The sequence below is a fragment of the Lissotriton helveticus genome, chromosome 8 (genome assembly GCF_964261635.1).
Source record: "Lissotriton helveticus chromosome 8, aLisHel1.1, whole genome shotgun sequence".
Lineage (NCBI taxonomy): Eukaryota > Metazoa > Chordata > Amphibia > Caudata > Salamandridae > Lissotriton > Lissotriton helveticus.
Window position 1 is genome coordinate 213,192,635 of NC_136069.1, and position 17,797 is coordinate 213,210,431.

Here is a 17,797-nt window from a genome sequence, read left to right on the forward strand (position 1 = left end):
TAACACTATAAATTAAATGCATTTGTGAAGTGGAAAACAGTGCATATAGCATGGCTGCAAGAAATGCACCTCGCAAGGGTCGAAGTAGGCATAAATAGATACACACTGATTTGACTAGTTCCAGGAATCACGGAGAATGAGAATAAAACAAAAAGAAGAGGACATTTTCTGCAAAATCATAATACTGGAGGGTACTCTAGAAGAGGAACCCCAAACATCAGCTAGAGGTTTAACATTTGGACACTGCAATGTCATTTGGCAGTCATATTGTGGGAAATGCACCCCAGTGAGCTGAAGGACACCTTTTACTCAACAGTACTCAGAGTGCACACCAGATTGGACATGTCCCATAGAGGTAAAGGGATATACCTAAAATCAGCATTATAGAGTACTTCGGTCAAACATACACTGATCATATATCCCTGCTATTGTCAATTGAACAGGGCACAGCCCTCCCTGCAATAGCAACATAGTAACTAAAAAAGGTAAGTGCTGCTAGATGTCACATTCAAAACCACACAAGCTCTTAGATATTTGTTTTGCGTGCCAAATATTTACACGACTGAATGTGACTCCTTTAAGGTTATGATTAGAGTCATATGCATCAAAACAGAATAGAGAATAACATTCAACAGAGAGAGAAATTCAAACAGCAGAACAAAACATTTGTAAGTTATAACTCAAGGCCATAACTGAACAAAAGTATGCATGTGATCTGCTAGAAATATAATACTCTGGTCTGCCACCTAAAAAGAGTGAATTACAGAGAGGATGTAGCTAGGAAACACCGACGAGGACAGGGCGGGCTGGCTGCTAGCTTTGCTACGAAAAGGAGAAACCACAAGAAAACACATTTGCACAATCGTCTTAGAGGTGGGCAATATATAGAATAAACAGTTGGAAATAAATAACACTTTCACCAGATATTATTTTGACTTATACACAGCCCCCACAACAGAGTCAGCAGAACAAAACCCAGAATATCTAGAATTTCTATGCCCATACCTTAAACTGTGTCTATCCAAAGACAATATTAAAGAACTAGGGCCCAGATGTAGCTAAAATAGATTTACCGATTTTTAATTACCGAATTTTACCGATTCGGTAATTAAAAATCGGTAAATCTAAGGGGTGGATATGTAGGAACATCCAGATGTTCCTTTTACCGAATCGGTAAATATCTGTATTTACCGATTCGGTAAATACCGACCGGTAACGCCCCATTCATTCCTATGGGCTTTGAAGCCCATAGGAATGAATGGGGCATTACCGGTCGGTATTTACCGAATCGGTAAATACAGATTTTGACAAGGGTGCAGGGGGTGTCACTTTGACACCCTCTAGCACCCCCAAAAAAGATTCGGGGGCCATGTGGCAGGCATACCTGCCCTAAGGGCAGGTCTGCCTGTCATATGGCACAGGTGTGCATGCACACATGTGCATGCACACCGGAATCGGTATTTTACCATCAAATATATTTGATGGTAAAATACAGATTCGGTAAGGGTTGTGGGACTCAGAAGAGTCCCACCTACATATCAAAATTACCGATTAGGTATAAATACCCATTCGGTATTTTACAGAATCGGTAAATTTACCGATCGGTAAATTTACCGATTCTGTAAAATATGTGGCCCTACATACCGTTTACTGAATACCGGTCGGTAACGGCCAAAAATACCGATTTTCGGCCGTTACCGACCGACCTACATCGGGCCCCTAGGTTTGGGAAAGTGTAGGAACAAAGAATAATAGAATATTTGTTACTACCAACTGGATTTCTCTCTATTTGTGGCTTCCAAATATAAGCCAATGTACATGAGAGGAAACGTTTTGCATCACATTAGTATGAGTTACCTCGAAAACAGAGGTGTACAAACAACCATTGCTCCTGAATTCAGAATCTTCTCTGTATTTCAAAAATACATAGGTTTCCTTCATACCCATTTTTTTTAGAAAAATCTTCATAAGCTGCAGCTCAGGTAATGGCTTTGAATATTGCATTACGAAATGTTAATTTTGTAAATTGGCTGTTACTGTGTAACCAATTGGCATTTTTTCCTCCTTATTTACGTTTTTTTTTATTTCAACCATTTGTTTCTCTGAGAAAAGCATGAGCAATCTACACAAATGACCCCTTACTAAATGTGAAATTTTGTCTGGCTTCCAGAACTGTATACCTTTCCTGGAACACCCTTGGGTTTCACACCAATTTTCACAACACACTTAATGTTGTTTGAAATAAGAATTATTAGGAAAAACAGACTACACTTAAAACCATGGTAAAAAAAAAAATGTTCTACAACAACTCTGCTTGTTCTTGAAAGCTGGGAAGAGGGCGATCTTAGCTTAGCAAAACTTTTGTTAATGCCATATTTAGAAAAAAAGAAATAGATTTTCTTACACAGCACTTTTATCCTTATTTAACCAAAAACCTTAACCTTTTGCTATATTTTGGATATTTTCTCTGTCCCCACCAGGGAAATCCAGAAATCCTGGAAACCTTTAGAATCCCCAAGATGTGGGGAAAAAAACAGAAATTTGGCCAGGACAACTTTTTGGAATTAAAGATAGAAAGGCTTAAGGGGGAAGTGCCTTAAATATAAAAAAAAGGACTTACCGTTCTAGGAGGAAATGGCTTGGCAGCAATGTGATTTAACAGTAATGGGGGACATAACTGCAATAATCTCATAGGTAACAGATAAAACAATACGCGGAAGGAAATAACTGCAAAAATCTCACAAGCAATTGATAAAAGATGAAAAATGACTCCATTACATAGGTTTATTGGGACTAGGGCATAGAGCAAAGAGTGCTAATGCTAAACAAACCTGCAATTCTGTGGATTTGGCATTAGCTAGATAGTTAAAAGAAATTTAGCAATGGCATGGAAGGCAAGCAGCCCCTCAAAAATTAAATGATGGCTAAATTATGTTAAGAAATAGGCCGGAGCAGACGTGACAGCTACTGAAAGGAAACAAAGGTTAACAGACAAAGGCATGTGACATGACAAATGGAAAACCATAATACTGGTATTAGCATCCAACTTGAAAGAAAACTCCCTGATGACAAAAAAAATGTGTTGAAATATAATGCCTGAGACACTACTAAGTAAAATATAATAGCATACTCCTGAGATCACACACAATAAATGTAGGGTAACCTAAAAGAATGACTGTGTCAACGAAGGGAAATTATATAGAGAATTCTGCATGTGGTAATACAGCAAAACAAGACCACTTCAAACAAAAGCACTGGTGTCAAGTCTAAATGGACCTGCTCCCAATAAAGAGTGAAGAGTAGTGAAATGGACTGGTCTGGTAGGAGAAAATGTTGATGTTTTTACAAAACGTAATTGCTGAAAATCAATGCTCTATCAAAAACTGATAGGTCATAGACGTGATAAAGATATAATATAAAATAAAACTTGATAAACCGCTATTTCTTTTTAAGTACCATCCAAGAGTATTGTGAAAATGCGTGAGAATATTAAGTTTATTTTGTAAATAGTGAAATTAAAAGGCACATCAAGCAAAATATTGCATAGCAGATACCCTGACATAAGGCCATTATGTTTGTTGCATTGTTGAGAAAGCTTAGCTGAGCATACATCTTTATTTGGAAACAAAAAATCCAACATTTTTCACAACTGCAGAGTAAAACAAATAAACAACAGTGTCTTGATGACAGACTAAGATATCCAAACAACACCAAATGCAAAAACAAAAAATAAACAATTAAAATGTTGATGCGTTTGCAAAATAAATACTTCAAAGAACATCTCAAATACAAGATACATGTCATGTTGCACCTGCAGTTTAAGATAAGGACTACTTGATGCCCCATTAGCAAAACCTGATGGAAACCCAAAACAGGACAATGTAACCAGCCACAAAATTCCAGAGCTTTGACAGACAGCTAATCCAAGCAAATGCAAACCATGAACAATCTATGAAGTCCACTAGCTTAAGGGGGCTAATCAAAGCCCACCCATTCCCTGTACTACTAATATGCATACTACATTTTTTAAAGAAATTGTGACATGAGGTAATCCAGATAGCTAAAGAAGTCAGACCTAAAAAGGAAAACGCTGCAGTGGCTTCAAAAAGATTAGCAATGAACTGGTTACTAACAGGTGATAGCAAATGACTTGTAAAAAACGGTTTCAGACGCCTTCTATCTTGGCTCTATCCTGAACCAACTGTATTAAAACTCAGGAGCACAGTAAATCAAACCAGTAGCATGCAGATGTCTTCTTCTGCAAATTAAGTCCAAATGTGTACGGGGGGGGGTTTGTGTTGATTAGAGCACAGCAAAGCAAGCAATGTTTTTTGGACCACGTCTAGTGCCAATTCAAAGCAAAAATAGATATCTTACTAGGTAACCTACTACTCTTTGGTCATAGGTAACATGACGCAAATTGCAAAATCAAGGGGGTTAAGAAACTGGCATCAATTTTTGTGGAGAGTAGTGTAGGGAGTGAGTGAAAGGCAAAGGCGGGGATCTGAAGGATTTTTTTTCTTCTTTGATGAATGACCAGGGCAGACCGAATGTGAATGACTTTTATATAAATATTCGTAACAAGTCCTCCCTCACATTCATATGATAAATATATTAGCCTAAGGTGGATGAAGTAATTAAGAAACAACGTTGGAGCCTAAAGCATTTTATTTTTTTATTTAAGCAGCAAAAAGTGTCTAAGGAGCATCAAGAACTTTAATAAATGAATGTTACATGGCAAGGGCTTATCATATATTCAAATGCATTATGTTGTGATGAAAATGTAGATTCAATGGCAATGAAGTAGATTCAATGGCAATGAACTAGGATTGCCCTAGCAACAGGAAGAGAAGTATATGCCTCCGTATGCATCCTCCTGGAGTTCCACTGATATCCGACAGTATACAGCGTTTTAGATACAGCTACAGAGTAAAATTGGAATCCCTAAAGGAAACAACTCTTCGCAGACACCCGTATGAACCACGTTGTAGAAATGAAAAACTATATCAAAAAATAAAATTCTTTTGCAAATGGCCATGCAACCTTCGACACAACATAGACCTACACAAAAATCAATGTACAAATATAAAAATAACAGGTGGACATACTTGGAAAATTACAAACGTAAATTGTTAATGAATTATAAAAGAAATAAGCATGACTCATCTACCATAACAATACTCTAGACATACTCAAAGACAGCTGCATGTCCCAAACAAAGAGACACACAAAGCTCCTCGACATCTCACGGCACTAGAGAAACAGGGCAGAGATCGGAGTGTGAGCTGTATTTTTCTGCTTCCCCTTAAAACGAATGTCAGGTGAGCATTAATTTCCTATGGTGAATCCCTATTCGTTTTAATTCGGGTATTTCTGCCTACACTATGTAAAAATACCAATGGAGGATTTATACCTAAAATATATCCCTAAAGTTACAAGTAGCAACTCTACAATCGTATTTTGAGTTCGGCACATCCCACACACCCGTGTACGGAGATGGGGACACGCACTCCTACTAATAAGCATAAATCTTCACCAAGAGTTGCTGAATTGCGTTTAGGCAGACATTCTCTCGCCGACACAACGCAAATCTACAAGCGCAGTGATCTCTTCCAGAAGATTTGTGTTTGCTAATTGGGCCCTTTGTCTTAAAAAGTTATACTGTTTTTTCTCTGTAGAGATATCTAATGAGCACTCTGTCTTGTTATATACAAGATTAGTTTCTGGGACAAAATTTTATCTTACTTTCAGTTAGGAAATTTGTTTTTTGTGGGGTACACCCCCAATCCGTTAAACAGACCTGCAGGTGTCATATTTACGCAAAGAAACATCAATCACATTAAATTAGTTTAATTCCAAGATTACTTTATAAACAAAAAATATTTCTAAAACCTCTTTTTAATGCTAATAATAATATTTTGGAAGCAGCTTATTTGTGTACGGCTGAATCTAATAATATGCTATGTTCTCGGATTACTACATTTATGAAAATCAGGAGAATGGGATTTAAAATAATTTCTGAAGATAAAGACATTCAAATGGTTGTTTTGTTTGAAAGAAAGTACATTTCAGCATAATCAGCAACTAACGTCCTTTTGGTAGATCCTACAAGTCATTACAAATAGACTAGGAAATTCCAAACCCTGTGCAAAATGATAAGGAACTATGCAAATTTGCATGCATGCTTTACACGACGTAGTAACTTTTAGTTTTCTTCTACAGGAAACCCGTTTTTAGGTATAGCTGCAGACAGTGTTAGCTGTCCTGCTCATCCTTTCTTCTCAATTCTTTTACTATACATCGAGTTGGCTTTGCATATTTCTCTCTCGTCACCAATATCAATACCACCAACAGTATCACTAGCACCACTAACACCAGACCACCGCCTATACCACAACTACCACAGAACCACCAATACAATCAACACCAATAAAACCACCAATACAACCAACACCAATAAACCCACCAGTACCACCACCAACCACTTCACTGGCTGCATATTGATGCCAGAATACAGTTCAAAATTGACTGTCTGATGCACTTAATGTTTCACTCGGATTGCCCTTCCTACTAGCACCCCTCAACATCTACGAAAGAGAGAAAGGATCAAGGATTGACTCCCCCTGCATCAGCGGCTTAGTCCTTTATGATTGCTACATCCAATCTCTAAAATTGCCTTCCAGTATCTCTTACTCCATTCAGATCTGTTTACCTTCAGGAAACTATTAAAAATGAACTTGTTCCAGCTCCACCATAACTGTGTTTTTTTGCAAATCACTACGGGTGCCTCACTCTATCTGTTGTGTTCTGGTTTTCTCCTATCTTAAATTCTCATTCCAGTATTTCATTTGTCTGCTTATTTGTAAAGTGCACTTTACACCTTCCTAGGTATAGCACACCTATAGAAAATCGTAAATAAATAGAAATTCCATCACCACCAATATGAACTGCCACTGCCAAAACTGCCACTATCAATACATCAAATAAATCAAAAAAATCAAGTGGAGAGTGGATCACTTGATACTACAGCACCAGGTTTTTTTTAGACCTTCTTAAAAAACCCTCATTTATTTATTTATTTATTTATTTATTTTTTACATTTGTAAGGCGCACAGATACCCACAAAGGGTTTCCCGGCGCCGAGACTGTAAAACTGAGCTACACCTTTGAAGAGAGGAGAACGAACTGACAGTTATTTGTCAAAAAGCCAGGTCTTAATGCTTTTCCTGAAGCTGGAGAAATTTTCTTCCTTACGGATATGGGGGGGAAGAGAATTCCAAAGGGTAGGCCCCAAAAAAGAAAAGGATCTTCCTCCAATTCTCGCCAATTTGAACCTGGGCACTGCAAAGTTCGCTGCAGTTAAAGATCGCAGGCTGCGTTTAGGAAGGTAGGGACTAGCAAGATCTTGTAAATATTTGGGAGCAGTGCCGGCTTTAATTTTAAACAAGTAGCTCAGGGCTTTGAACCTAACTCGGTTCTCCACCCTGAGCCAATGCAGGTCCCTGAGGTGCTTTGAGATCCTTGCTGTTCTGGGGATTTTGCACAGCAACCTAGCAGCGGAATTCTGGACGAGTTGGAGTCGTCTTAACACTACTTGGTTTGAGCCCAGATAGAGGATGTTACCGTAGTCAAGCCGAGATGTAATAAGAGCATTGACTACGGTCTTCTGGGTGGCAGGAGGCAGCATCCATAAGATTTTACGCAACCATTTAAGGATGGTAAAACAGATGCACGCCACTTTATTGGCCTGTTGCTTCATGGATAGTGAGTTGTCAATGGAGACCCCAAGATTTCTGACCTGGGTAGCTGGTGTAGGAAGAGCGCCCAAAGACGATGGCCAGTGGAGGGCACTCCAGAGGTCCTTATTCTTTCCTAGTAGGAGGATCTCCGTGTTCTCCCCATTAAGCTTCAGCTGGTTGTTTGACATCCAGCTGAAGATTTCCTGAAGACCTTGATTGAGCACAGATGGAGCTAGAGGGTCAGACTTCGAAAGTGAAAAAATAATCTGTGAATCATCTGCGTAGGTCATTCAGGCAAGACCGGATCTCTCCACTAGATCGGCAAGTGGACGGAGATAAAGATTAAAAAACAGCGGACTCAAAATTGAGCCCTGTGGCACACCATGGGGGGAGTTAAATATGTCAGAACAGGCCTGGGAGGAAGAAATCTGGAAGGTGCGATGGGACAGATATGACCGTGTCCATTCCAGCGCTGCGCCACCGATACCATTTTCCCCCAGCCTGGCTAGCAGTCTGGAGTGAGAAATGGTATTGAAGGCCGCACTTAAGTCCAGCAAGATAAGTGCGACAGTTTGGCCATCGTCTAAGAGTTCCCTGATCCTCTCTGTTACTCCAAGAAGGGCAGTTTCTGTAGAGTACCCTGCCCTAAATCCGGACTGAGAGTTGTGGAGTAAACAGTTGTTTTCTGTGAATATTGTGAGAGCACCATGAATGTGTTTCTCGAGGATTTTAGAAAAAGCGGGAAGCAGGGAAATCGGGCGATAATTGGCCAAGACCTCCGGATCGGCAGTGGGCTTTTTTAACAATGGACTCACCATGGCATGTTTCCATGCCGCTGGGACTGTAGCAAGTTGAATGGATGCATTGAGTGTCTCCGTGATGATTGATAAAGAATAATCATCCATCTGATTTATGACACTCATTGGAATTGGGTCACGTGGGGAACCCGATTTGATAGATTTCAGTAGTGGTTTCAAAATGTCCAAGGTGATGAGGGGCCAAGATTCTAAACAATGCCCTCCTGTGTTAGCTGGAATAGTGTCTACCTGACCATCCATAACTGTATTGTTTTTATTGATATTGGAGATAATAATTTCAATCTTATCAACAAAAAAAGAAGCCAAATCTTGGCATTTTTGAGTACTAAGAGGACAGGCCGCTGCCATAGATTTTTCCCCGGCCAATTCCTTCACCGTATCAAAAAGAGTACGAGCTCTATTGGTGGCCGCATTGATGGTATCTGCAACATAGCAGGCTTTGGCTTTCATACAGGCCGAATGATAGATATTCCTAGCCTTGCGATAAGCCTCCTTTTTGCTCGGGTCATACTTTTTGCGCCATTGCCTTTCAAGTGCTTTGCATTTAGATTTTTCTAACTTCAAAGACTCGGAGTACCAAGGGGCAGGAGGGCGATGCGCCTTCCCTCTACAACGGGATGTGGGAAGGCAAGCGTCAACTGCATCCTCAAGCCACTTATGTGTAGCGAATGCAGTGCTTTCCATATCTTGGTCGTGGACAGGGGGATTTTTCCTCAGTGCAGTATGCAGCTCGGTCGTATTTAATAATTTCCAGTTCCTCATGAGGATCCCTGGGCGAACCGAGGAAGGGCGTGTGGGCTCCTTTAACGTAATACTGAAGAGTGTAAGATAATGGTCGGACCAACAAATAGGGTCAGTCGTTAGCCATTTCAGTTCCTTCATATTAGAGATAATAGGGTCTAATAGGTGACCAGCTTTGTGTGTGGGGCCCTTATTAAGCAAAGTCATATTTAATGCTGCAAAATCCTCTAAGAGATTTGTACAGGCAGTATTGGTTACATCCTCCAAATGAAGGTTGAGGTCCCCCAATACGGTAAGGTTTTGAGCATTATGGTGGTAAGGTGAGATATGGTTAGCAAGATTTGCAGCCCATGAGGTACCAGTCCCGGGTGGCCGATAAATCAACACTCTGGAAAACGTAAAGTTGAGACTAAGAGCAATTTTGAAAAATGCCGCTTCGCAGTCGGGTATATTGACTGTTTCAATGTTGCACGTAAGCTCTCTACTATAGATAATTGCGATGCCCCCTCCCACTTGTCCCACTCGATCCCTTCTGACGATGGCATAATTCGGGGGAAGGGAGGTAGCCACATCTGGTCCTGCACTATCGTGTAGCCAAGTCTCTGTCAGAAATACAGCACTCGGCTTTTCTTCTAATAAGAGGTGAAAGATATCAAGTTTGTGCTGCGGAAATGATCTGCAATTGACGGTGTAGAACCTAAATTCCTTTGGGTTCTTCTCAGGGGGGTGGGCTGTCTTACTGATACTTACTCATACACGCACGTAAGTGATGTGGTGGTATAATTTGATTCTCCACCGTTATATGTAGCGTGGGTACATCATCATAGGGCTTTTTTACAGTTGTATGCAACCTCCACCCGGATGTAACCACTGGCATTTGTAGCAGTGTCCAGAAATAGTACTCCCAAGAAAATAATAAAGTAGTGAGTCTAAAAAATCCTTGGATCAACAAAGGAAATCTTTAATAAAATAAGTGATTCAAGAATTATTAAAAGGATAATTCTGTATAGATGCGGATCATGTAACTGGATCCACTATACGTAAATTTGTTCAAGATTGGTCGACATGTTTCAGCCCCACTATGCCCTTCTTCAGGACCGAGATGTCAATTTAAAATACTTGCACAATTTGTGTAGTACAGCAGTGGTTCAGTTTTCCACTCTCCTCCTTCGCCACCTCTCATGGATTTCCTTGCTTGTGCTGACGCTACCCCCGGAAGTCACTTAGTAGGGTTTGTTTGCTTTATTTCATAACCACGTAGTTCTTAAGGGAAATTCTGACTCTTCATTCGTATGTTAAAGTGAACAGAAGAAACTATAACGTACCTCTTCCCATTTATTTTCAGTGATTACATTTTCTATATGCACACACACACACACACAAAACCTCTACTACTAGGAAATAATGACAGTGTTACACATATGATGTGCAGTTAAAACCTTTAGCATTTATTGCTCAGGACCAATAATATGACCTTTTTCAAGACAGCATTCAATATGGTGGCCATTCCTTTTCCTGATTTACAGATGACAATCTTGAACAAGCATTTGCAATGCAATCGGTCTCACCTTTGGGACCTACTATGTATTTAGCTATGCAGCACATTAGCCTGGGTGCTGAAACATCTACTGTTCTTTAACATGGAGGGACAGTAAGCACCAAACTGCGTGACAAGCCATGTATGGGAACACAGAGAGAGAAATATTGCCTTTCAGCAGGAAATGGTATAGTCCAAAGCTCTGTTTTTAATATAAAATCTGGGCCTTCGGTGGTCATATCACTGAAAATACAAGATTTGGAAAAAATAATGTCTACAGGTGCTCGTGGAAGACAATTTCTATGGTCTGGAATCTAGAGAATGCTAAAGTGATTCTGGTATTTTATTGGCCTCTGCTGGTTGTTTTCCATCAAGAAAATTAAATAGAGGCAGTTGCCAGAAATTTTTAAAAAAAGAAAGTCCCTCAGCAGAAAGCAATACTGGCATTTTACCGACCTCTGCTGGTCGTTTTCTATCAAGACAGTTAAATAGAGGCAGTAGAACAGAAAAACAAAGTCGTTAAGCGGAAGCGGACCAATCCTAGGGCTGATCTCCAGAGCCCACAAAGTACATACACATATAAGTATATACTAAAGTATATACAAGAGGTCTTGAATGCTCAACCTACAAAGGACAAAAGCCTATTACAGACATAATAGTGGAAAACAGAGTTTATGTTATCTAGTCCGAGATACTCTAGAGTCTGTTTTAAATTTTAAACTTGCTGCCTCTGTGTACCTCTGCAGCCATCTTCCTGCTCATCCTAACCATGCATTCAACGTATGTTCATCTATGACATGCAATGCCTCATTTCCATTCTTGACACATGAAGCGAGAAAGTTCAGTAGCTTGCTCAACAACGACAGCTTACAATTCTGTTCCTACCTGAATGCTGTTCTTGTATTTGAATCCCATGAACCTACATAGGAGCCATGTACAGAGCTGAGTCTTATCTCTCTGCCTGTTCATCTTATGCTCATTTGGGGTTTCGCCTGTCTCTGTGATTCACATATATATTTTTATTGTTAGCAAACACTCTACTGATTTCGAATTGGCATGCCGGTAGACTTTCTTTAACACCCTCGTCTAATCACCTGACAGCCAAAGATAACATTGGAGACCATTACAAGTTGATGTGCCACTCAGAAGTTCAGATATTCTTTTAATACTCCTTTGCTTACACCTCGAGGGTGGAGCAGTCCTAACCTAACATGCATTCTGAGTTTCATTATTGCAAAGGAGTACAGTGTGGTACTTAACTTTTATTACATCATTACAAGTATGCTGTCTTTCCTTTGGCATTAATCTTTATGATATTGAAGGTGCACGCCCATAGTAACAAGAAGTCTGCTGCACCCCTTGCTACGATAAAGGAACAACTGGGCAGAAAGATAAGAAGAGGGGGTGGCGCCGAGCAGGAGGAACCAGGAGAACGGCTGAGGGAATGAAAAGTAGGCGGAAGCAATAATTCAGTAATTGAGAATGAGACAAAAATGAAGTGATACATATGTAACACGAGGACAAGAAGGGCTGGGCTATACAGAGTTGAGTGAGGGGGCGAGGATAACCTGTGGCGAGGGGCAGAGAATGTTCTGAATGGCAGAGGGTGAGGAGATAAGGAAATAAGAGCTGAGTGCAGAAGGAGTGGGCGACCACAATCCGTGGGGATGAGGTCAAGGAGTGGCTTAGGGGCGGTGGAGGTAAACTGCATTCTGAAAACTACTCCTGCCGATGTTGAAAATATGCAGCTTTCACAGCTAGAAACCCCTTCCAACAAATTCCGAGAAGAACTGCACAACTCAAGAAGAAAATAACAGCATGTGAATAGTATTTCACGTTTTTATTTCACATTTTGCGCGGCCTGGAATACATATAAAAAATGTAAATTTCTTCATACTCCATTGAGTGCATTCTCAAGAAAAGTAGCCCATCTGAACCGCTTTCAAGGCGCATGTATAATTTTCTGTTGTTGTGTCACTCTTACTCAATTTGATCGACCTGAGAAGGATAAGAGACTGCGATCTCTTAGCCAGCAGCTATCTCGTGACTAACAGTGCGTCCTCAACTCACGAGCCATCAAGAGTTGCTTAGTTATCATTCACTGGTAGTTTAACCGTATAAAGGTGAGCAGTCCCTGGGGCTACAGACTAAGCACCTATTTAAAGGTCAGCAGAAATGGAGTGGGGGAAATAGAAATGCCAATGTTGGCAGCGTTGATCTTCATTAAAGAACTGACCTCTAAATAGGTGCTCTGGGGAGGCACCGCTTTATAGGGGGATCACGGTACAATGACTTTCCTGATCACAGGAAGATTGTGTCTGGCTGCTGTCAGCTAGGTGAGAGTGACATATTTAGCAATTTATACCTCATTTAGAGGAATGTACCAATATGACATCCACCAAAAAAGGCAGACATTCCCTCATCTCTGTTCACCCATCTCGTTTAGGTTGAGAAGGAATACAATGCTTCCTATGAGGAAACAGCAGAGCCTCCGATGGAGGCATTGCCATCGAGAGGCCACACAATGTCAGGGTGGCCCTCTGCAGGCATCTCTACTGTGTGGAATCGCCATGTAAGCTACTTGGGTCAAAGATAGAAACATCCTAAAAATGCTCCCCACCCCACACTGTAAGACACCTGCCAGTGGGAGAGGGGCATCCATTTATTTCTAATGAGAGGCGCCCGCTTAAGTACCAGCTTCAAGGATCACGGCTGGTAGACTGGCATGGCTATGCAGACCTGCCGCCACACCCTTAGCTCCTGAAACGTCCCCCAGCATTGGCAAAGCCACTGTCCTTATGCCGAGAATCTTCTTTACTAAAGTTTCACAGAAAGCTCAAATCTTAGGTTTGAATAGTTCTAATAGAGTTGCTTTTTTCTCAAATAGAAGTTCTTACTTCTTGACACACTGTATTATTCTGGCTCACTGTTTTATCTCCTCTTCACATTCTGTCCATTTTTATGATAAATATCCTGTCGACAGTATTCATATGCCGTCAAGAAGCTATAGCGTATGTGGGCTTGATAAATAAACAAGCAACGTACCATGTAAACGGCAACGGGAAAATGTTTGTCACGAGGGTGCATGGCCTCAAATTAAACAGCGCGGCCACGGCTAGTGTGGTGGGTGCTTTGCTTGGCTGCACCAACTGTGCAGCGGCCCGGCTCCCACCTTGCAATAAACCCCTGAAACAATGTTCACAATATTTACACCGTGTTCTGTGACGTCACTGGATGAAACATCGGGAGAAGGCGCTCCCTGTGATGTCACCTACGTTGCATCTATTTATTACGTACAAGATTCAGGGCCCTACTTGGGGCACTTCCCCACAGTTAATGTCTAAAGCCTGGGCCTGGACAGCACTGGTGCCTGAGGGACAGCTCTGCCGCCTAAAGCTGAGCCTGCAATGAATGTTATTTGAGGATATCCCTGCTATATGAAGCGGTAGCCTGTAACCTTGTGTAACCTTAGGCGTGAGTATATCTGCTGCACACAGCCTGGGCCTGCAGACATCTAAGTACCAAGAGGAATGGTATTTTATCACGAAATAGTGACAACTGGGTGACCCGATGAACAGCCTTGCTGCCTAAAAGCCGAATCATAAAATAAGTTTCCTTTAGAATGTACTTCAGGACTAATGGTATTCACAATGTACACCTAAATCTCACTCGTTCAAGCTCACATCACTCATGTAAGGGAAATATAAATGTATACCCAAGGCTAACAATAGAAACAATAATTTTCTTTAAAAAATAAAATGTATTGGTCAGAAGTATCATAAAATACACAGATCTAGTAGTGTGTAGACAATCAATTGTACTGTTTCATCAAATAACACCAGAAATGTATTCAGAAAAATATACACAAATAAGGAACGCCTTAAGCTAATACATATTCACATTGAAAACATACTGCAAAATAAAAAGAGAGTACATACAACAGACAAGAAAATATGTCAAAACTGAGCACTGTTGTTTGCCTCGGAGGGACGGGTCTGCTGTATAAAGTCAGAGTGCTGTGTTATGTATCCCTCCTTTACCAAACTAAATGGTACTCGTTGTATTGACCTTTGAAACCGTACTTAATTTATCAATTTTAGAGGCCTCTCCCACACCCACCACTAGTGCAGGTTCTGCCTCTCTTGCAAATTAATGATTAAATCTGGTTGTCTGGGTAGGAAGGCCACTAGTTAAGTTATTACACACAATCACTGAATTTCTGTGTTTTGTTTTAGTGCCGGCGTGTATTTTTTCAGATTATTGTGCTGTTTCTTATTCCTTGCGGTCATTTTTCAGGTGGAGGAGAAACATATGTTTACTTGTATACATGTAACAGTATCCTGCGCCTCGATTTGGCACCATTTTTTTAATGCATATGTGAGGGCATAATGGCCTGTATATATTTTTTTTTAGTAAGAACCGGAAATAAACACAGGTTGTGAAGTGAGGGTTCTCTAACGCAATACAGGCTGAAAATCGATCGGTGCACGTCGGAGGAGTCATAACAAAACCTATTTTAGCAAGCCTGTTTTAAGTAATAATCCATAATAATCCATTGTGCATACAGTTAAGGAAAATTTAGCAACGCGTGCATTATAGGGCTGCACCATCCACTCTTTGCATGTAGGTGTCAGAACTCAGGGTTGGCACAAATTAAGCACAGGTGCCCGCAGAAGGAATCAATCATTTGAATAAGTCCCGGTCCAAAAAAAATAAGCGCTGGTGCTGGCCACCGACAACCACCGGCACAAATTAGGCACTGCTCTGAAGGATGAAAGACTCGCGCAAAGGTGTGATCGTTAGGTTACACACCGAGCTCTACAAATAGATACATTAGTCCACGGAGCTTTTCTACTGGCTGAGATGTGATACTGTAAGGAGAGCTCCATGGTGTAAAAACAGAGCAACGTAACATCTCTGTAATTTGCGGGAGCAGTGCTTGAATGTAAAATTAAAAAGCAGTGGCGGCTGGTGACATTTGAAAGTGGTGTGCGTAAAATGTGTGTTGTAGTAGTAGAAGTGCAGGTACTATGTACCAGAGTACCTGCTTGTTTCTGAGAAGTGCCGGTACTCTCCGCTAAAAAATATTACATTTCTCCTGAGAAGTGCCGGTACTCTACCTCTCAACATAAAAAAGAGCCGGTACACCGGTACTCAATACCGGCCCATTTAAAGCACTGTGCGGCAGCACAGCATTGTTTAAACATTAAACAAAAGTCATCCATGTAGCCTAAAAAAACGTAATGCCTTGAAAAGATGGCACTTGGCACATCTGCATAACTGGAGTAATAGCTCTCCTGCCTGAAGCAGCGGGATACCACACTTACCTGCCTATCGTCATGATCTGAAGGCTAAACTTTTAGTTCGAGAATATTTCGGCATAAATTCTCTCCCTCTCATATACCAGTATATCCCTATAGACGAGACTCCCACCCGGGTCGAAGTCCACCCCTCTCTGGCACCACATTCCACAGAAACACTGAACACATAAATGCTGTATAATGTAAACAAACCCTAAAACATAAATGTTGCATTAGTATGTGTCAGTCATCAAAGTAAATACCTAAAGATTATAAAAATACATAATGGCATCGCATCCATAAAAATGCTGATTATAAAGGAAACATGTAAACAAACCCTAAAACATAAATGTTGCATATATATGCGCCAGTCATCATGTAAATACCTAAAGATTATAAAAATACATAATGGCATTACATCCATAAAACAGCTTATTATAAAGGAAACATACTAGCCTGGGCAAAATCAAATATACAAAGTAAAACAGCGCATGGTGAGCACGAGCCATACATTGGTAAACATTGGCAAGCAGAGAGGGGCAACGAAAAGGCTAACAGATGCAGGATGACTATAGCCTCCTCCCGAAGCATAAGATGAAAGAACACTGGGAAGATCCAGGCAGCACGAAGAACCTCGCCGTACAGAAAGTGAAAGTATTTTTGTCTAAAGCCAAGGTGCGAAAACACCAGATATAAATAAATGAAAGGCTGCTGCTTCGATGTGGCATTATTCAACAACAAAGCACCACATATAGTGAACACTCTGCACCAAAACTCAAACCTGAGAGCCTGTATAAAAGTCAATCCTTGGGTTCCAAAACCCACTCTGCTCGAAGAAACCTAAGAACAACAACACTACAGCGATGGGTCTGGGTACAGTCCAGGAAGGCGGAGGCAGCTTGCCACAGACCGGGCAGGAGCTGCACTGGTCTCACCTGAGGCGTCGCACTCCGCCGCTCTCCAGGAACTGTCCAGCAGGAGCAGGGCGGCAGCCAGCACTACCTGCGAACGGCAACATGGAGCCCGCTCCATGCTTGCAATGGGAAGCTTGCGTTCCAAAGCTACAGTACGACCACACGTCAGGAGGCAGGCGCGCGAGCGCACGCGCAGACCCGACGCCTCAGCTCAGCTGTGCTCGTGACCGCGGTGTCAGCCGAGGCGTGATGGGGCTGTCAGGGGAGGGGCGATCTGAAGCCTGGGAGAGGAAAAAAACACATCGCAGGGCGCGTCCGGCCTTTGAACTACCTGTGCCTGCGGTCACCTGAATCCGAGAACTGGGGACTGTTGTGAAGGCACAGAGGGGTAGAGGAAGAGGCGGTAGGGGGCTAAGAAAGGCTGGCTTCAAGGAGGGGCGAGAGAGGGTGTAAACCTTTACAAATGAGAGCGGTCACGGTCAGAAGACACGAATGCATAAGTGAACAGCTGACACAAGTCAAAATAGATTTTTTTCTTTGGTTTGTATAATAAATACATTGCAGTATTGAGTAAACATTCAGGCAGTTCGAGTTATTTACATTTTAAAAACATGCAAACATGCTTACTAAAAAGCAAAATGTATCAACCAACGAAAGGGTTATTAACCCCACTAATGGGTGTTTACTTTTTACTACCACTGAAAGCAAATCTTTTTAGGGACCTTAGCATTAGAAAGATTAAGTAAAA

The 17,797-nt window shown here is 41.2% G+C and overlaps 1 protein-coding gene across 1 annotated transcript in view; it reads right to left on the minus strand.

Annotated features, from left to right (window-relative positions):
* Window positions 1-17,270, minus strand: part of IFNAR1 (interferon alpha and beta receptor subunit 1) — a 215,356-nt gene extending 198,086 nt beyond the window's left edge. The window contains exon 1 of the mRNA XM_078656953.1: window positions 17,071-17,270. Within this exon, the coding sequence (XP_078513079.1) occupies window positions 17,071-17,167 (97 nt within the window). The 5' untranslated portion in view covers window positions 17,168-17,270. The remainder of the gene's footprint in view (window positions 1-17,070) is intronic.
* Between the last annotated feature and the right edge of the window lie 527 nt (window positions 17,271-17,797).